Genomic DNA, 20,069 nt, shown 5'->3' with positions numbered 1-20,069 from the left:
AGACAGACTGACAGAGACAGGAAATGAGCTACGGAACAGGCACAGCACGACGCGCCCATGGCCCCTTCCCAGTGCTAGCGACCCCCAGGAGAAGTGCCAGGGGACTGGGGCTCACGGGGCCCCTGAGTCTGTGCGTCCTCCTTGCTTCTTCCGAAAAACCAGTGCGTAAGGTAAATTTAACAAAACCCTACAATGCATTCTATCGAGTAATGAGTCCATATCCATATCTTTTTAAAAACCGTTTTCACCTTTCTGTACATTTGAATTTTTTAAAATTCAAAAAACAAAGTTAACGTGTAACATAGTTAATAAAAGTAAGGGCAGCATACAGTCAGCTGAGTTCGCGCTCATCTCCACAACCTAATAACATTTGTTGGGAGAAATTGCTTTATTGAGCGAAGGAGCTGCTTCCACACTTCTGAGGTCCCCTCAGTGACACCGCCCCACTGGGGACCTCAAGACTGCCTTGCAGTCTCACCGCCTTCACGGCCTTCCTACATCACAAGCTCCACTCCCAGAAAACACCTCATAAGGGGAGCACGCAGCCCTCGTCACTGGATGAAACGCACATTTTATCAGGTTTAGTGACACGTTTCTTCTGGAGTCTTAGGTAGAATTTTTATTCATGCAAAAAGAGAGACTAGAACCTCACTCACTGTGTAACTCCCAGCCAGAGCAGTTCAAATGATTTTTCCAAAGAAACCTGTTAGGACCGCACTGTGTCCTCCCCACCACCAAATTCATGTTACAGTCCTCAGCTCCAGGGCCTCAAACATGACTTTACTTGGAGAGCGGGTCTTTAAAGAGGTCATGAAGGGTAAATGAAGACCTTAGAAACAGCCCTAACACAACAGAGCCAGTGGCTGACTCAGGAGAGGTCAGGACAGGAGCACACGCAGGGGACGACCACGTGAGGACACAGGGAGAGGACAGCTGCCCACGTGTAAGGAGAGCGAGCCTAGGAGAAGCCAACCCTGCCACCCCCGGGCCTTGGGTGTCTGACGTCTAGAGCTCGTGCTGCCTGAGCGACCCAGCTGGCGGGGCCCGCCTATGGGGGCCTCCCAGACACCACGAGCTAGCGCACCACGCACACCCGGCACCGCACAGCTGAGTGGGAGAAACGACGCTTCTCATTGTGAAAGGTTGTCTCGGGGCAGGTTCCTGGAGGACGGGTGCTCTGTAAAAGGACGCACGCATCTTCCACTTGAAGAGCACAGTCCGTGCTTTGTGCGCCGACTGCCTTGCTGTTTAAGGAGATCATGCATATTCCAAAATGAAAGGCCACAGGGAAATTCATTAACCTGAATTTATGGAATTTAAAAACGTCATTTTACATGACAACACTCGAGTCAAGTTTCAGGTGTTCTTGACCCAGCCTGTAACCCCTCACCATCTTCCATCCGTTCTCTTTGCCTGTCATATAACACACTTTCCAAAGGACTAGTCTTTAAAAGTGCACACTCAGCCCAGCACGTGTGGAAACACAGCACAGCCGACATGGACAGGAGTGGTCACTGTCACCAAGGTGGAAACCAGCAACTGTTTCACAGGTGAACACCACCAGCTTTCCTGTGACACTTCTCAACTGAGCTCTATAATGACTGAAATCCTATTTTCAAACATATTTTTATTGAAGTATAGTCAGTTTACAATGTTGTATCAATTTCGGGTGTACAGCACAATGCTTCATTCATATAGGAACATACCTGTATTTGTTTTCACATTCTTTTTAATCACAGTTATTACTGAATTGAATACAGTTATTGAATACAGTTCCCTGTGCTGTACAGCACAGACTTGTTGTTTATCTGCTTTATATATAGTAGTTAGTATCTGCAAATCCTGAACTCCCAATTTATCCCTTCCCACAAATCCTATTTTGTTTGTAAATTGAGGAAGATCCACTATTGGAGCCAAAGAGAGTAATAAACTCTTGGGCTAATAAACTTTAAAATCAGTATCTTCAACATTTTTTTTTTTGTCAACTCATGAGCTATAAAAAAGAGCCACTGCTTTTCAAAAAAAAAAAATTCAATGAACATGACATTTACTGCAACAAAAATGCCAACGCTTAAAAAATTATTCATATAAAACTCTGACCTTTCATTTTATAGAAACACCTCTGAGACTAGAACAAACCTGGTCATACATCTCTGATAATTCTGACAGCAGCCGCTTTGATATTGTCTCTATTACCTGCTTTGCTTGTGGTTTATAATGGGCGGGATCTGTCTGTATTTTGGGGAGATCAAATTGTAAATGCTTAGGGTATAAATGACTGATAATGATTTTGCTCCTGCAATCAGACGAGGAAGAAGAGCTGCCAGCTAAATTCAATACAACCACATGAAACAGAGGACCATGCATAAGATCTAAATGATCATGTAAACATATTTAATTATGCACAGCACGGGTAGGCGTCGTGTGCATATATATCCACACACACAGACACACGTGGCCCCCGCGGTGGCTGCTAGCCTTTACTTCTCTGTGGCACCTAACTGCCCCCGGGATCCGGCGTCCCTGACCTCACTGGCGGGACAAGCCCACGTCTGTACTTGGCTAACGCTCGCCCGCTTCCTGTCCTAACGACTCGGGGGAAGGTCCTCAGCAGTACGTGTCTGTTATGATGAACATTTAAACACTGTCTGGAAAGGAAAACACCGCTCTTCAGTCCACTGTTCCAATGCACATGCGTTTAACTTCCAGTGTGCCCCTCATCTTCAGAAACACATAAGCTGACTCATCTAACGTCTTCCCATACGAACAATCTGACGATTGTGATTCATCAAGTCAGTCAAAAGCATACAAATACACACAGAGTCAATTACAGTATTTTCTTCACTGAGTTGATTATTATTTATCTGAACTCAATGACAAATCTGTCAACATATGCGAAAACCCTGTTACTACGGGCAGCCGTAATTACATCGTGGTCTCGCTTTCTGGGTATGAAAATGCTTCTGTACAAAGAAAACTATTAACATCGGTTCCACTTCAGATTGACAGTTCAACCACATACTACATTTAAGCTTAGCATTATTATATTAAAAAGTTCATTGGAATTGTACAAAAATGCATGACTGATGTTGAAAACAGCCTTAGCGTTTGTTCAGTAAACTATTTCATTAATTTAAAAAATTGTACATTAAAGACCCCAAAGCATTTATTATCAAGAAATCTTTGTGAGCCATTACTTTTATATATTTGTAGTAAAGTAATCATTTAGATTGATTAAAGTATTTTTGTCCCATCTTAAATTTCCCAAAATACCTTCTAAATCAATATACTCTCAGAAGGAGGGAAAGGAAGAGCTTTTAGAGGTCATCTGCTCTAAAACCCCATATTAAAAAACTACAGAGTGGTTAAAGTGGACTCAGCACACTTTCAGAGTGCACCACATTTAACAGTTTAAAAGCTGCAGCGTTCTGAACAGCATGGTACTGTTGTACCTTTCACCTGCTCTCTGAGGCCACACAAGTCCAAGAATAATTCGTTTTCTGTCTGGGGGAGATGTGATTTACCTCAAGGACAGATTCAAGTTCTTGCACTACAGAAACCTTATTACGTCACATGTAGGTCCCTTGTGCGTAAACGAAGTTTGAAGAAACGTACCGTCAAACACCTCCAGTGCATCAAACTGCTTTTCACTTTGGAACGTGTCCACAAAGAGGGTGATGTTGTGGTGTGGCTCCACTCTGATGCTCCAGGAGCAGGTCTGGGAGTTAAAGTAGTTGCCTGGATAGCCTGGACTGAGAATGACTCCCGAAGATTCTGTCCGGACTTCATTTGCTGGGCATTGTGCTAATGAGAAAAAGCACCAGAAACAGGTTTTTTTAATAGAATTATTAAGAGAAAATTATTTCTCTTTCTGGTGATGGTTCAAAAATAAACAAAGACGTGCCAAAACCATTCACACCAGGGGGCGGTGCCCCCCAGGTCTCCAGGGACAGAAGTCCTGCGCTGGGAGCACTTCTAGACTCTGCCCTTCGGACCAGTGTTCTTTCCCTCAGTTTTGTGAGCTGTTCTAACAAATGATCGAACTTGAGGCAGGGTCCTGAGAACCTGGGATTCACAATCCTCAGTCAGAGGCACAGGTGGCAACCCAGACTTGGGATTGGCATCTGAGGTGGGGCGGCCCTGTGGGACCGAGCTCTTAGCCCTGTGGGATTTGATGCTGTCTCAGGTCGAGAGTTCAGAACTGATTTAAACTGTAGGGCCTTCAGCTGGTGTCCAAAGATAATGTGAGAACTGCTTGGTGGAGCTGAAGAGCATTTCAGACACTCACTCATTCATTTTCTTTCTAAATTAAGTGCCCAATAAGGTGATACTTATCTGTACAAGAGGTGAACATTCAAGGAACAATTTCTTCACATGATTCCCAAGGAACACTCACCCTAAAGAGGTGGTAATTTTCAAAGCAGAACTTCTAAAAGTGTGATTATGACATTTGAAGAAGTAGGACTCAAAACTAATACAATTTTCGCCAAGAATTTATTGGGGGACTGGCGCCCTACTTGAGCCCAACTGAATAACAGGAAAGTACCAGCAGAAAAATGATAATTAAGTGCTTAGGTGATTAAGAATTTGACAGAAGATATGAGTCCCCATTTCCTTTTTAAAATAATGAGGTTTTTAGGGAACGACAGCTAAGATAACTCAGTTCATTTTAAACAAATTTACTCCTCAGTTGAAACAGAAGAGAATTAGGTTGTCCTACGGAGGAGCTGCTAGGAATTCGGTAGGGCCTGGGGACCCCTGGCCCGAGCAGAGAGAGCAGGACACTGCCTGTGAACATGTGCAAGCAGGAGTCATTAGAGAACGAAGCTCCTGTTGTGTCGATCTGTTCCTGGACAGTCATGAATTAATTCCACTTGAGTAAAAATTCAGTTAATCTTGGGGGGAGACGACAGAATGGAGGCAGCCACCCTGCGTTTAAAGCAGCATATTAAGTCAACATTTATGTCTTTCTTCATTCATCAGCTAAGACCACCTTTGGTCAAAGTCATCTGTTCTGAGAAATTTAAGTGCATGATGCTAAAGAATTCGGAGGGAAGGGCAGTGATGCCTGCAATTTGCCTTGACTGTTTCAAAATGTCAGACAGAGAAACTGATGGACAGACAGACAAGAGCCATGTGACAAAGGATGTGTAGTAAACACCCGTGGCGGAACCTAGGCGATGGGTTTTATTTTTAAATTATTTCAACTATGCCATACGCTTGAAAATTTTCTTTACAAACTCGGAAAACAGCAAGACTTCTTATTTGATGCAGTTTTGCCTTATATTGTAGAGCTAGCTAAAAGAGAAGATTAGATAATTCTGTTGGCAGATCATTTTAATTGTAATGGAATCATAACACAGAGATGAATTCAGACGCATACAAGGAAGCTCAGGCCAACACAAGTAACAGATGTTCCACGCTGAAGAAGCATATTTAGAGCACAGACTTCGTACCTTCACACGTTGGGAGGGAGCCTTCAAACTGCAGCTGCGCACCGAGCTTACAGGTCAGGGTGTCCGTCCCCAACAGCGTGTACCCAGGCTGACACCGGTACTTCACGAAGTCTCCTGAAAAAGCCAACGCCGCGCACGTGGAAATGCTGTCTCCACGCCAGGTGCCGTGCGTGGGTGCCGTGCACACGCATGGCGACCTCAGTTACCGTGCAAACCAGGTCCACCCCAAGGTCCCTATTCACGGCTAGTCTGTGTAATAAAACAGTGCCGTTTCCAGTTCTTAACTTACAAATGTGCAACGTTTCTACAGAAATTACGGAGCAGTTTTTCTTCTTTAACTGATGTGTCTATGCTCGTTCCCCTTCCCCCATGATGAAAGAAAGGAAGGAAGGGAGAAAAAGAAAGAAAAAAAGCGAGAGAGAGAGAAAGAAAGGAAACTAGAAAGACAAAGAAAGAAAGAAAGAAAAGAGGAGCAGACGCTTGGGATTGCAGGATGCAGGACAGAATGGTGTTCACGTGTCTGGAGAGGCTACACCACGATCTTGGCCTGACTAGCACAATGTCCTCATTAGCTGAGACATGACGAGTGAGCAGAAACTGGGCCACCTGGCTTGGCTACTGGTCTGAAATAGGGTGTGACAACAGGAGGGAGTATTTATAATTGGGACTGAGAAGTCCCGGGTCACAACAGTTACATGGCAAACACATGCCACGCTGGTCTCCTAATGTGGCCTGATGACTATTTAAAGAAATAGGCCATTAATATTAAAACGATACAAAAGATTGTCTACGTATCATCATTAGATATATTCACCAATTATATTTCAGTTTTAACAAAAGGTCAGCGCCAGACTCGTCATTATTTTAGCCACAAACGATCTTCTTCAACCACTGCATGAACGTGTTTCCCTAACTAAGCACAAACAGGTGTTTAAGTCTGTCTCTGAAAACTGTTTTTCAAGAAAAAAAAAAAAAACTAGGGAATGATGTAGGGGGGAAAATGTGCTCAAAATGACAAAAGCAAAATTCAAATAAAAAGAAAAACAAAAATCATGAAGATGAAGAAAGAAAAGTGTATTTACTCAGTACGTGACCTCTGCGCAGACCTCCTAGCAAAGCTTCAGGAATATTTCTGACAAATACGCATTTACTTGACTCTGTTGGGCTGGAGGTGGGTGTAAGCAAACTGGGTGGGCTGCCGGTGCTGCGACGCAGACAGCGTTACCTATCTCAAAGTCCTCGTCCTCAGTGAGCATCTCGGCCCGCGGAACGGCTGGCGGAGGCTGGCACTTCTTGAGCTGAAACGCTACATGGTTACAAGAGAATAGTACGTGCGATTGCACTCGCTGAATAGGCCAGAACACTGCAGAAAGCACTCCTCCTGAGTTCTCACAGCGCTTAGATACGCTGAAATGTCTGTACTTGCAAGCCACTGTTTTCTAAAATTCTCACGTTTCAAATGTTTACAGTATTATTTAATGATGCGGAATATCTAAATTCGAAAAGAAAAAGTATACAACTAAAAAATTATAACATTTGGATACAAAAACACTTCCCATCTATTTGGAATTCCGCTAGAGAAATGGTCCACCTGTGGCCTGGCTCCACGTCCATGTCTAGAGGTGACGCGGTCTTTGACCCTGTCCTGAGGATGTGCACGTGGCCGTCCTCATGAGAGATGAGGGACCGCTGTCTTTTCCCCCAATTATTTAGCGTTTATTCTCAAAATCACTAGTGATCTGCTTTGCCCAGCTGTAGCTGCGCCATGTGCTAGCGAGACTTATCTGGAGACAGAGAAGAGGAAACCTCTGCAAGGTGCTGAATCCACTTCAACGGTCTCCGTATAAGAGTTTCATTTACAGCACGCTTATCTTGGAATAAATCAGAGCTTGCCACAAAAGAGATGTGAACTAACACATAGATCAGTAAGGAACAAAGGGTCACCCAAACCTGTGGCGTGAGACACGAGAAAACCCTATCAGGTCCTCGGGGGGCAGAATCAAGGAACTTCAGCTGAGATTTGTGTCAACACTGAGAGAAAATCAACTCCAACCCTACACCCGAATCAACGGGGTGGAAACGCACTGACCGTGAAAGTTGAGGACGAAGAAGCCTCCGTTGGAAAAGTCGCTGTGGAACTTGAGCAGGACCTGGCTGCTGGAGCTGCACGCAGTCTCCAGGGCTGTGTTGCCGCTGAAGACGCCCAGCTGCGGGGCGTCCTGGTCGGGGCCATCCCTGGGGGAGGGGAGGGCTCACTCAGACAGAACGCGCCTCGTTACAGTTTAAAGGGACAACCGTCTCCTTCTGACAGTCGGGCTGTCACTCTGTGAAAGAGGAAGGTCTGACCCGGCTCCAACCCAAAGGGCTGGTGCCCGCACTGGACCCCCGGGCTGGCTCGTCCCTCCCCCGCTGACCTCTCCTGGGGCCTTTTAGTGATAAGGCCGCACGTCTTCCAGTGACTGCAACACCATCTATCACCTTCCTTGCAAACGTCCATGTTTTAAAGTCTACATTCAGTGGCATCTCTTTAATTATGGGTGAGATTTATGGAGCTCTTGCTACTGAACTGAAATACTTTTAAAAGCTGAATAAAACGTAGCCACCTTCTAGGTACTGTGTCTAGAAACATCGAGATGTTTAATGTTCACACTTGAGTCTCTCTCGCACACGAGCATTCTGACATTAGGCATTCACTCCGCTTCGTTAGCTGAGGAAGCTTTTGCTTCCGCCTTCTAAACCTATAAATCCGGGTAAAACTGCGGACACTACAGTGTGGATTCTGCCTTTGGTGCTGCTTGCCTGTTTCGCTTTGCTTCCACGATGGCAGCTTCACGTGGCGAACTTAACCTGTCACGTTCTCCATTTCTCCTCCTTCCCCCAAGCTCCCATGAGCATCATTTGCATCTCCCCCCAGAGAGGTGCTTCTATAGCCCCAGAGGCCAACCTCCCTTCTTGTCTCACTAACGTGCTTCCCACACGAGAGACTGGGGTTCTCAACCAGGATCTGGTCTCACAATTCTCCTTCCAACAACCCAAGGTGAGTCCTCGCTGCTCCAGGATGAAGCCCGAAGCCCTTCAGCTGATCTGGGGTCCTGTATGGTCCACCCTGCTTCCCTGGCCAGGTCACCCCTTCTCACTCCCTCCTGGGCTCCCCTAAGACTTCAGCCAGCCCCACCTGGGATCTCCCAATGCCTGGAACTCGCCCTGTTCTCTTGCCTTACGGATTTCCCAATACCTAGAACAACTCCCACCTCGACGCCAGTTTCGCCAACGCAGACGCAGACGCAGACGCACACGCAGCCCTGCTAACGTTGCTCCTCCTTGAGCTTTCAGGGCACTTTACGCCAAAAGCACACCCTGGCTCTTCACAGCCGTGCGATGCTCGCACCTCGTGTCCCCGTGGCACGCTCTGCTTTCCTGTCACAGCTCAGCAGGGGAATTGTCATTCCATTTCCCCCAGGAACTCTCACCTCCAAAAGCAAAGGTAGGAATAGTCATTCCCACAGATGTGAAAATTCAGCAAAGGAGAGTTTAAGGAACTTCTGCAGGCTACGGGGCTCCCTGGAAAGGGAGCCAGTGCCCACCGCCCACTCAGTGCTCCCTCCGCGGCCTGCGGGAGGGCCGCTCTGCAGAGTGTACGACGGAGACAGAAGGCTGTGAGCAACCATTTCTTCAGTGTTTCTAGAAGCATCACATTCTTACAACGGCAGAGGATCCTACCAGCTTTTCTTTTAGGAAAAAGAAACTACACTTAAAAGTGAAAAACAAAATGACCTAGGGATATTCTGCATCTAGAGGGATCTTGAATGCGTCTTCCACGCGGCAAAACTCAAACACGGCACATGAGGTTTATTCCCCACGTCTCTGGATTTAGTTGGCAAATGTCCTTTCCGGTATCTACCTAACGACCTCATTTCTGAATAGAGACAAGAGACGTGTAAGTGGTGGCAGGAACGGCCTATCGCAACGACAGACTGGTGTTTCTCAGGAAAGGCTCTCATACCAAACGGCGATGTAGTCGTTGACAGCTTCGGTCTGCAGCAGGGTGAAGTTGATGTAGACCCCGTGGCCAGGGGGCACAGTGATCAGCCAGACACAGTCCTTCAGAATGGGGTACTCGTCGGGGAATCCAGGGGAGTAGATGGTACCGTTCTGAGACGTTACATTGTATCCACAAGGAGCTGAAAGGGAAGCAAAGAAAACTCAAGCCCAACACCGACGACCTCGGAAAGAGGATGCACTTGAACCTTTCTATGTCTCTGAAGGCTCTTAGCCCAACTTCCCGTCTAAGAAGTAAGTGTGAAACGTTTCCCAATAACTGCTTTGTCAAAAAGAATTCCCCTACAGCCCTAAACCCTTGGGAGAATTATACTTCGAAGCTACATTATCTAAGTTTCATTTAATATATTCTCCAAACATTCAAAATCCCTTCAGGGTAAAGTCATTTCCACATAATTAAAAAGAAAAAAAATACCCATAGTCAGTTGTCTCCTGCGACTGAGCTGATAATCCACCATCTGACGCAAGGGATTATGTTGAAATTATGCATAACTATTTAACTGACAATTTGTTTTTGTTTTAAGTGAGATTTCTAAAGCCTATTTAAGCTGTCTAAAAAGAGTAGCATCTAAGTGCCTTCCTTGAAACAAAGACATTATCAGGTCTTCTCAGACCTACACCTGGAGAAATGAGATACAATTCTGTCAGTGCTGTCTTGTTAAAGCACTTCTGTATCTCACCAGCTGCCAGCTACGTGAAGAACCACGATACCCAAACAGTCCATTGCAATTTTACTTAATAAATGGATCACTGTTATTGACATGGAGATTATTTTATTTACAGAAATATGAAATGACCATATATGAGCAGGTAATCTAGAGGTACTCCATGTATCTTACCACCTCATGGTCATGTGAAGCCTAGGCTAGAAGATATTGGAAGATGAGCTGGTGGGCACAGTGGACCTCAGCACAGGGAGGTGGAGGACACACCGTCACTTCATTTTATCTGGGGCTAGACTTGGACAAATCAAGGGGCACCAGGACATCTTTTTATTGTACTTTTTTCCCTCACACAAACATGTGCAATGTGGCTTTCTCTGAATAGAGATGGATAAAAGACAGAGCACATTAAGTGATAGTAAATCAACAATTAAATCTTAAAAGCACTACATCGCCAGTAAGAAAGTGACAATAATTTATAGATGGTTTTCTCCAGGATTGTTTTAAAATTTCTGCCTAAACCTTAAAAGTGTGAAGAAAAAAATGTAGGTACTAAACCACCATAAGAAAGACCCTGGCCTTGCATAACGAGAGGGCTGGCATTTGCCTTTGATGCTGGGAGGTGATTTCTGCCCGCACCTGACAGGAGTATCTGTTCCATCTGGGGGCTGGCCACACCCAACAGCCTCAGTGGGGGCCTGGCCAGGCCAGAGAGGCCAGCCCTGTGATTTCAGGCGGGGCCTTCGGGTCATGGGAGATCAGCTGGCCTGGGAGTGGTATCAACCCCTGGACAAGCGATCCGTCAGTCATGCGGATGTGACAGAGATCTGGGCAGTAAAAACTCTGGGCAGGAAGGCCCCGGCGAGGTGAGCTCCCGAGGTGGCACGGCCTCTGTGCACAACCCCAGGTCACTTTTGAGAGTGACGGGCGCCCTCCGCTCCGCCCTAGGCCTCTCTCCTTGGATGCTTTCCCTGTCTTTTCCTGGTTACAAGCCACAGCCACGCGTAGAACGGCTCAGCGAGCTCTGTGTGTCATACTCGTTAGTCATCCAGCTGCAAGGGGGTTTGTGGGCGGGCCTGGAGCTTCCCCACGGCCCGGGGGCCTCGGGCAGTCCTGGACGTCTGGAGGGTTTTAGTTTCACAATTTGGCCACTTCTGGGTAGTATTATATTTCACATATCATAAAAAAGGTATATTTTGTTATTTTCACATTAACAAAATAATTCTAGGCCTACAGTTATTTCCATGTTGGAAAGCTGCACTTGAAAAAAGCAATGAAATCTAGTTAAATACTTAATTCTATTTTTTTTTTCTATCAAGCCAAAGAGTCTCCTTATTTACACATGAATTCAAAGGATTCTGGCAAAAATTGCAAATAAAAAAGAACTTTAATCCTGCCAATTCAAAGTAATTTATACATATAAATATATGAATTTTTTAGTGGAGAATAGTATGAAAGGGTTTTTAAGTGTTTTAATAAAAAATGCCAGACATGCTACTGCTATTTTTAGTTTTAAAACATACCCTAATGTTTTATGTTATTAAATTTGAAGTCGACTAAAATAACTATTTTTAAATACAGCTTAATGTTTTTCTTTTATAGTTGTTTTTATAATGATAGAGAATGGAAAAATACAGGTGAAAAATACGACTTAAAAAGTCTACTCTACTGATTTGCTTTTTAAAAATTTCTTCAGTAGAAATTCAAACACAGACAGATGCCTTTCCCTTTTTCCCCCTGGGATATAAGTATTTAGCATTTCAAAAGTCCAAAGAGCTGGAAATTTCATTATTTTTTTCAGCACTGCATTTTTAGCTTCAGAATGTTAGGCGTACAGCAACGTTTCTGTTTCATAAGCATTCATTATAAACAAGGTACTTGATCTGTTTAACTCGGTATTGCAGAAATTTCAAAGACATCATAAAAATCAGATAGCCAAACAGAAGCTACTTCTGCTCAGACTAGAGGTATTCACTGAATTTGGGTCTTTCCCCATTGCCACTCCCATCTGCCTGACTCCAGCGTCTCAGGAGAAACCCGGATGGTCACCCAGCACTGAAGGACACTGCTGCACCCTCCCCGCACTCTGTCTCTGTGCGCACCACTCCTAGCTGGATGCTCTCTGTTCTATCTTTCAGTAGCAAAGCAATGTGTGTCCTTCAAGGTCAACTACAAAACTGAAGTCAGTTTTCTGACATACAGAAGCAATATATGATTATGGGAAGAGTTAAACAGTAAAAAATATCCAGGGAAAAATTAGTAAGCACCCCTTCCCCTCCAATCCTACAGTTTGATGGAACCTCTGAGAAGCTGAGTACTGCTCTAACCGTAAGGATTCCCCCAGTCACGCCCCAAGCAAGTCCTGTCTTCTGTACCTGCAATTCATCAAAACGCTCCTTGTGCCTGGTTTTGCATAATAAACATTTGTATTTATTACTTTGTTGTCCTCATAATTTCCTTGAGGGCAAGGCCTACTTCTTCATTTTTTAAAAATTACTGGCATGTGATATATTCCTGAAATGCTAGCTGGAATGAGTTTAACGTAACAGACTACAAGTAAAAATGCGTTGATCAAATTAATGAATTCTTGAATACATTCACTTAATATTTAATGCACTATTGTACACATGAAAAGTTAAACTGCTTCCAAGAACAGCGATTAACCTACCATCACATCTTGGAAACGGGTAGTTCCAGTTCCTGTTGATTCCATGCTGACAGGTGAGGACTGGGTGGCCGATTAAAATGTACCCGGGGTAACACTCAAAGGATATGGACTGTCCCACGCTGTAGTCCGAGTTGATCATGTACCCATTCTGAAAAGGCGGCGGGTCTGGGCAGTTCTGTAGTTCATAGGCTGAAACAGACGGACAGGGTCCAGCTCATAAGTAAGGAGCTACATTAGCCTGGAACCTAGAGGAGGAAGACGATCATATACAGCTTCGGAGGACGGGCTGCTGCTTCAACACAAGCTTTAAAACTGTCTTTACCAAGCTGCCCACTACCATCCTGGCTCAGTTAGTAGTAGCAGCAGGATTACAGTAATTTGCGTTTAACGAGCACTCACTGTGCGCGTTAGAAGTCACACAGCATGTACCAAAAAGACATTTCCTCACTTTGGAAAGAAAATGTATGAGGTGCACTCAATGTAAATAAGAAGTGCAGATGATGATAAACGAACACAGACCTAATAATTTCCTCTTAACTTAAAAAAAAATAATCTGGGCGCTCCTATCTAAGCACTTCTAACTAGGAAATGCGTCATCATTGTTTAGTTCCATCAGTGCTCAGTGCAATGACGTGGTCTACAGTTTGTGCAGGTGCTTCCCAGAGTTCTAGACTCTGTGTTTCTGCATTTATGCCTGAAATAAAGGGACGTGAAAGCAGATGCTGATAACGTGGGTAAAGGCACAGCACCGCAGTGCGTGCACACGGCCGCCTCTAGTGAGCAGGCTAAACGCCCTGGACCTCCGGACCCCTGGCCTTTCGTTATTTTTGTATTTGCAATCGTCTGTGTCTCTGGGTAAGAGTCAGACAAGCAGCTGAAGAGTGACTGGGAGCAAGAAGGCAGAAATCAGAAGAGCAGCAGAGACCGAGGCCTGGGAGCGCCCTGGGGTGGCTCCTGACAGCGGCTCCTCTGGGCCCAGAACGAGGAGGGACACGAAGCCTCTCGGGGTGGGTGGGGGGCCTCCGCCGGAGGATGACCTGGTCCAGGCCAGCTCGCCTGGGAAGTATTCTCAGCACATGCTCCCCTCCTGTAAATCCTGCTGTTTGAGTCTGAAATGACCTTACCGACTCGTGCTCACAGAAAGGACGGAGTCCCGGGCTGCATTTCAGCTAGCACCCAATTTCCTTTTTATTACATTCTCTTAGAATGAAATCAGCAGCCTGGTCTCTTTCCTGTTTTGCTGGAGATACAATGTGCTTTGTTGGAGAAATGAGTCCTCTCCTACTTCAAAAACAGCTGCTAATGAACACTTACAAAATACAAACTACCCCAAACGGATGCCGCTTCCACGGGACGAGAATCAGATTAAACCATGTGTGACACCACTCCATCTTCCCCCGAAGGGGCCTGCTCGAGCTCTAGCAGTGCCCTGCGTGCCAGGACCAGCACCCGTCATCGCAGGACGTGATAAAGGAGGTAACGGTCACCGTCTGACGCAGACCCCCCCACAGGCTCCCACGTGCTCGTCACACATGCTGATGACATGTAACACCACGCGTTTCCCTGCATCTATTGCGTGGTTTGTGGAATAATTTCAGAAAGACATTCACGTCCTCTTTAGGGGTTTATAAAGCTAGTCTCTTCCCACCCATCCACTTCACCTCAGCAAAAGGCGCTGAGGTGGAAATTCCACAGTTGTCTATTAGCAACTCTGTGATTCTAAGTCCCTTAGCTCTGGATTTCCCTGGATTAGAAGGAAAAAAGAGGGTTTTTTGTTTTTTTTTTCTTTTCTCTTCTTAATAGCACCAACACAGCTGTCCTGAACAGGGAGAATGCAGTTTTTATCCCCTATTTGTTTATTGAGTAAAATAAAAATCATGCGTTGAGTGTCTACTATGCTATAAATACTAGTTATAAGTGGAAATAGACAGAAATGGGTCCTACTCTCATGAGGCTTACATTCCAGTTAGGGAAACACACACCAGTAAGTCAATACATTGGTAATTACGGAAAATAATTGTGAGTCGTATGAACTACTATTAAAGAAATAAACAAGGACTGAAATAAAGGGGAAAAAAACAGGGTGAAGGTGAGTGAGGGTGATGAAAAACGGCCTCCTGGAACAACGAGCACCCCCAGGAGGGAGGGGTCTCGGGTGAGGGAAGAGGGGGGCGCCCGGGACAGGAGGCTCGGAGTCCGGGGAGAGGAGCCCCCAGGCAATTCTCCAGCGTGGCCCCGTGTCCCAGCCCCCCAGCTCTTAGGACAAGAGGACCTAGTGGTGAAGCGGCCAGACGCCGCAGAGTCATGGGAACATGTTTTACAAATGGATGTAGATGTGTTTTTAAAAGCCAGGACCCACTCCTCACCTGGTAAATCATATCTACCAGGCAAACCAATCAAACAAACATAAAACCCTAACGCAAAACCTACAGCTCATTTCAGAATTTTCTTAGGAATTTGCAACCCCAGTGAATTCTGCTTCAACGTGAGTCACACGCTGCATCAGCCATGCCGTTTCAGCTCTGGGTCTGAACGTCGTGTCTAGGGGAGTCCTTCACTATCCAAACATCAGCGTTCCCTTCTGTTGCGGAGAAACTTTTATTTTGACCCAAAGGAATGACTGGACTCACAAGGTCTGCAGACTCACCCATCAGACTCAGAACGTGCTTCCTTCACTGCGCCAGCAGCTCGGGGAGGACCGACTAAGAAGCACACAGCACATCGCAACCAGGGCGTGGGGGCCCGCGGGCGCCGGCACCAGGAGGCGCCGATGCGGACACACATGTCCAGGTGCGCTTTTGGTTCAAAGGAATAGCTCTCTTAAGGGAGAAAGTGGCTGCGATGGTCACTTTCACTTTCATCAAGCCCTTAAAAGGAAAAGCAAATTCACATGATCTGCAGGAAGGAAACTGGACAACTCGAGACCCTAGTCCCTAGTAAGAGTCTAGTCCGAGAACCACCGTTGTCGGCACTTTTCCATCGTGAAAAAGGATGCCCTGGAGGGGGTGGGAACCGACACAGCTGTTTGTTGCCCACTGCTTTACGCATTTTTCTGTGAAATAGGCTTCTTTTTAAAGAGCCTCATGTCGAGACCTTGATTCACTCGTGCAGACAGTGAACAGGGACAGAGTAAGCGCCCTGCCCGTGTCCCCTAGTTAACGCCAAGCTCAGACTATGGCGCTGAAAGCAGGAAGAGTGACCATTCTGGGACACACCGGCTTCACGTGTGAGTTACGACTGTGTCTGTACGGCACAGCGAGTGCGCTTGGACGGCAGTGGGAGCGGCTCCACAAAGGCAGGTTAACTGCCCTTCCTCCTGGAGAGAGGGTCCCGGTATCCGCACACGGCAGCCTATTTTCTCACAGACTCAGTTCACTAAAAATGCAAAGGTTTTGTGTGTGTGCACGAATGAGCAGATTTAGCAGATCCTGTTACGTTTCTTTTAAAGGTGCTTAGCACATAGAGCAAAAAGGAAAGAAGACATTTCATGGCTAAAGCACTTAAAATTACCTTTAAGTTTTTTGGCATTCAACAACTGTGCTTTATAATGGAAGAAAATAAGAGAAAAAGACAAAGAAGGGAGGGAAGAGGGGAGGAAGGAAGGGAGGAAGGAAGGTGAGAAGGAAAGAAGGAAGATGAACATTCAACTTCTCCAGATGTCGAATCACAAAAGGCGAAGGAAAAGAAAGTCACTGAACATCTTAAAACAGCAGCATTTCACAAATACTGTGGAAAAATCTCAATACCAGCAAGCCCACGGCAATACCAAAGAGTCAGACAACACAGGGACCTTTCCTCCCGCAGAAGAACCCTCTGCTGGGGCCTGGGGAGATGACCGTTAGTCACGTCTAGCAGTTGCAAGTGACATTTGCATCAAGCATGTAAACTACAGGAGCCGCTGTGGCAGCCGGTGGCATGGTGCAGTCATCTTTCCAATATCCATTATATTTTCTGACTAGTATCTAATTAGTTGACGAATATCTCCACACCATCACCCATCTTCCAGTGTTTGACTTAGAAGTAGGGTACATGAACTCAGTTTTACTTAACACAGTTCATCTTTCATTCCTCCAGTTCTGTGTAAGCCATTTAACTTCAAGACGGCTACATCTCCTAGTAACATTTTTGACCTTTATATGGTCATAAATAAATGAGAAGGCTTAGGAATAAGGGGTACAACACAGCCATCACTGAGAATGACAGGAATTATCTGCATGATTTATGCATCTTCCTATGAGTTATTAATCACAAGCTTAACTTATAAATCTCACGTGGGACCTGCGCATTTTAATGTGACATCAGAGTCGTTCTTTTTGCCAACTTATAAATTTTATAAACTGACAAACTACCTAATTAACTTTCATCCCTGTCAGATAGGATATCCTGTGAGAAATCAGGACACCTCACCCCCATGTTCTCATTCCTTTTTGCTTAATTTATTTTCATCTCTCTCAATTATAGCAAGTTAATCGCTATAAAATATAAAATATATGGCTTGGGGGTTTCTTGTTTACTGTGGATACTTAAATTTAGACGCAGGTGTCAAGCAAACAAAACATTCGCTCAGCCGACCGGGTCTCCTGCGTATCCATATTACAAACCCAGCACAGCGAAACTAAGAAAAGGAGGGACTGAGACACTACAGGATGATTAAAAGACAGGAACCAAAAAGATGGGTTTTTTTTTTTCTATTTTGAGACATGTTTTATACTAGAACCGTACACGAAAGAACAGCCTTTACACCAAGGGGGAGTCACCCGCTGCGCCACCCGACAGTGCTCGCAGAGGGAGCTCAGGATGGAGTGAAACACGCGGCGCGGCTGTGCTTTGGGGACGTGGGCTTCTAGACAGTTAGGATGCAAACCCAGGGAAGACCTTCAATGACCCCAGATTCCTGCACCTTCCCACACAGAGAAAAGCACTAAAAGCTTTCTCTTGAGACTATCTCTGTGATTAGCAGTAAACTTTTTAGATTTGACTACATATTTCACAGCCAAGAAAACTCATGTACACCCTGGCTCCTCCCCTGCCTCTTCAGCGCAGGTCCTCAGAGCTGCGAGAGGCTGTCTCCCGGGCTGCAGTCCTCAGCACGGCCCCGAAACTCACTGCCCCGATGCTGAGCGCTTTCCCCCAGGGGACAGAGCTTTACTTACTAAGATTTCATTTTACCCTAAAATGTCTAAAATCCTATGGTTACATGTTTACACATTTTAAACGAACTGGGAATCTTTCCCTTGGAAATATTTAAGATATTTGAAATTGGCTTTACACTGAATCCAGAAATCTGAAATGTTACTGAGTTCTTCATCATATCAGTGGATAATTCCTGCTGCCAAGAAATTGAGATGTACACCGGCCTTCATAGAGAGGTCAGAGGTCTGAATGTGACACACACTGCAGCACCTGCCCATCCAATTCCACACTTGTCTTTGTCCCTGAAACAGAGCCTGCTTCTCCTTGGAAGAGGAGTGCACACAGGTTGAAAAGCATTACATTGTTTCAGCCAAGGGCGGTTACAGAGCAGGTCGCAGACAGTGAAAACTGAGCAAGTCACCTGGATGGAATTCCCAGAAAGATGCACCCCCGTCCAGCTCTTATCTGCATGTGGACCTGATGTCGGAGGTACCGCAGCCATCCTTGGACCACAAGGCAACAAGGAGGAGAAGCCAAAAAGCATCACAGAATGGCTGGCCTTGATGCCACCCTGCCTGTGCCCAGTGCTGGCAAGAGTCACCCTGGACTTCTCATGGTGATTGACAGTTGTGACCAAGACAGCCTGGTCAGACTTCTTCCAGACTCTGCGCTCCAACTTCCCTTTCCTTAGAGCATTTATTTTAGAAAACTTGTCACTGTCCACTTTTCCTCTGTCCCTTCGAGATGTATGTAAATCTTTTTAAAAGCCTCTTGTCGCTTTTACAGCTCAGGTCCGTCTTTCTCAAGGACCTGGGACTCGTCCCTCTGAAAGGTAACGTCAGGGGTGACAAGTGCTCCTACTCTGTCGCCTGCCTGGGGGCAGGGGCTGGATGCTGTGGGCTCCCAGCTGTATGACTGCCCCCTCTCCTGGAGCTTGAGAAGGTTTACCTGGCTTTGGGCACTCAGGAACCAGGACACCCCACCCGGCTCTTAAAAAGTCCTGGTCCTTAGCTTATATTCATTTTAAAACCCAAATTTGGAATAAACACCTTAAGAAACATTTATGTTTTTAAAAACACCCTTCGGGGGAAAAGACATTTATCCTGCATAAAGCCAGATATCCAGATGCAAAGAAATCCGGCCTTGAATCTTACTGTCTCTGCAAACTCAGGGTACCCCTTCTCAGGAATTCAGGCCCAAGCCGTGTTTTCTCCCTAAGGTTCTGGAGGAGCAGCCATGTGCTGGGATCCAAGGCACACTCATGCCAGCTTGCTGGGCCAGGCCTGAGTGGTTTAGGGATGGGCCCTTGAAGAAGAGGCCCAGCCACAGGCTCAGACATGAGGAAACGCATCCTGAGGCGTCCACACGAAAGCCCCAGGCGGGGACACTCCGGACTGCGTCCTGGAAAGGATTAGCCGGCACTTCTCTATGTATGGGAAGGTGTAAGGTTCTGGGCTCACTGAAATCACTCCTCTGGTCTGCACGTGAGCTCTCCAGGGCCAGAGTCCCGTTCCCTCCCATCCGGAGTTCCCTGCGGGGAGGGGGGGGGGCAGGAGTGCTGGGGTCTGGTCTCTGTGCTGAGTTCCCTCTGCTCACGTCTGGCAGCTGGTGACTTGGTGGCCACAGCATCCTTTGTTTACTGACACAGCGGCATTATTTCACGTTTGCTCAACAAACCATGGAGCATTTTGAGAACCAGCAGACGTAGGGAAAAGCTCTAAAAACAGGGCACAGGGTCTCCTTTTGTAAAGGAAATCTGGAATTATAAAGGAAATGTACATTTGTAGAGATATCACTCCCTCCTGGGCCAGGAGGAGGACTCAGGAACTCTTCTCAGTGCAAAGACCCAGGGTGGGGTGCAGGGTCCTCCCTGGCACAGTTCCTTTCCAGGCCCTTCATTTCTTGTTTGCAGGAAGTAGGCTTCAGCCTCTGAGACCTCGGAGTCCCAGAGGGCAGGCTCGAACAACTGCTAATCCGGGGAGGGAGGGAATGCAGGGACAAGGGAGGGGCAGTTGGGAACCAGAGTGCAGCCTGGGGCAGGGCCTGCTTCCTCCTCAGTGAGCAGACGTGAAGGTGTCTGGGAGCCTGTCT

The 20,069-nt window shown here is 46.2% G+C and overlaps 1 protein-coding gene across 1 annotated transcript in view; it reads right to left on the bottom strand.

Moving 5' to 3' along the window:
- Window positions 1-20,069, bottom strand: part of CSMD1 (CUB and Sushi multiple domains 1) — a 1,691,213-nt gene that overhangs the window by 73,088 nt on the left and 1,598,056 nt on the right. Inside the window, exons 47-52 of the mRNA XM_064477604.1 lie at window positions 12,846-13,034; window positions 9,460-9,637; window positions 7,546-7,691; window positions 6,682-6,762; window positions 5,457-5,570; window positions 3,616-3,804 (exon numbers count right to left, since the gene is read on the bottom strand). Coding sequence (XP_064333674.1) covers window positions 3,616-3,804; window positions 5,457-5,570; window positions 6,682-6,762; window positions 7,546-7,691; window positions 9,460-9,637; window positions 12,846-13,034 — 897 coding nt within the window. The remainder of the gene's footprint in view (window positions 1-3,615; window positions 3,805-5,456; window positions 5,571-6,681; window positions 6,763-7,545; window positions 7,692-9,459; window positions 9,638-12,845; window positions 13,035-20,069) is intronic.

The sequence above is a fragment of the Camelus dromedarius genome, chromosome 22, assembly GCF_036321535.1.
Source record: "Camelus dromedarius isolate mCamDro1 chromosome 22, mCamDro1.pat, whole genome shotgun sequence".
Lineage (NCBI taxonomy): Eukaryota > Metazoa > Chordata > Mammalia > Artiodactyla > Camelidae > Camelus > Camelus dromedarius.
This window is presented reverse-complemented; position numbering and strand designations above follow the sequence as displayed.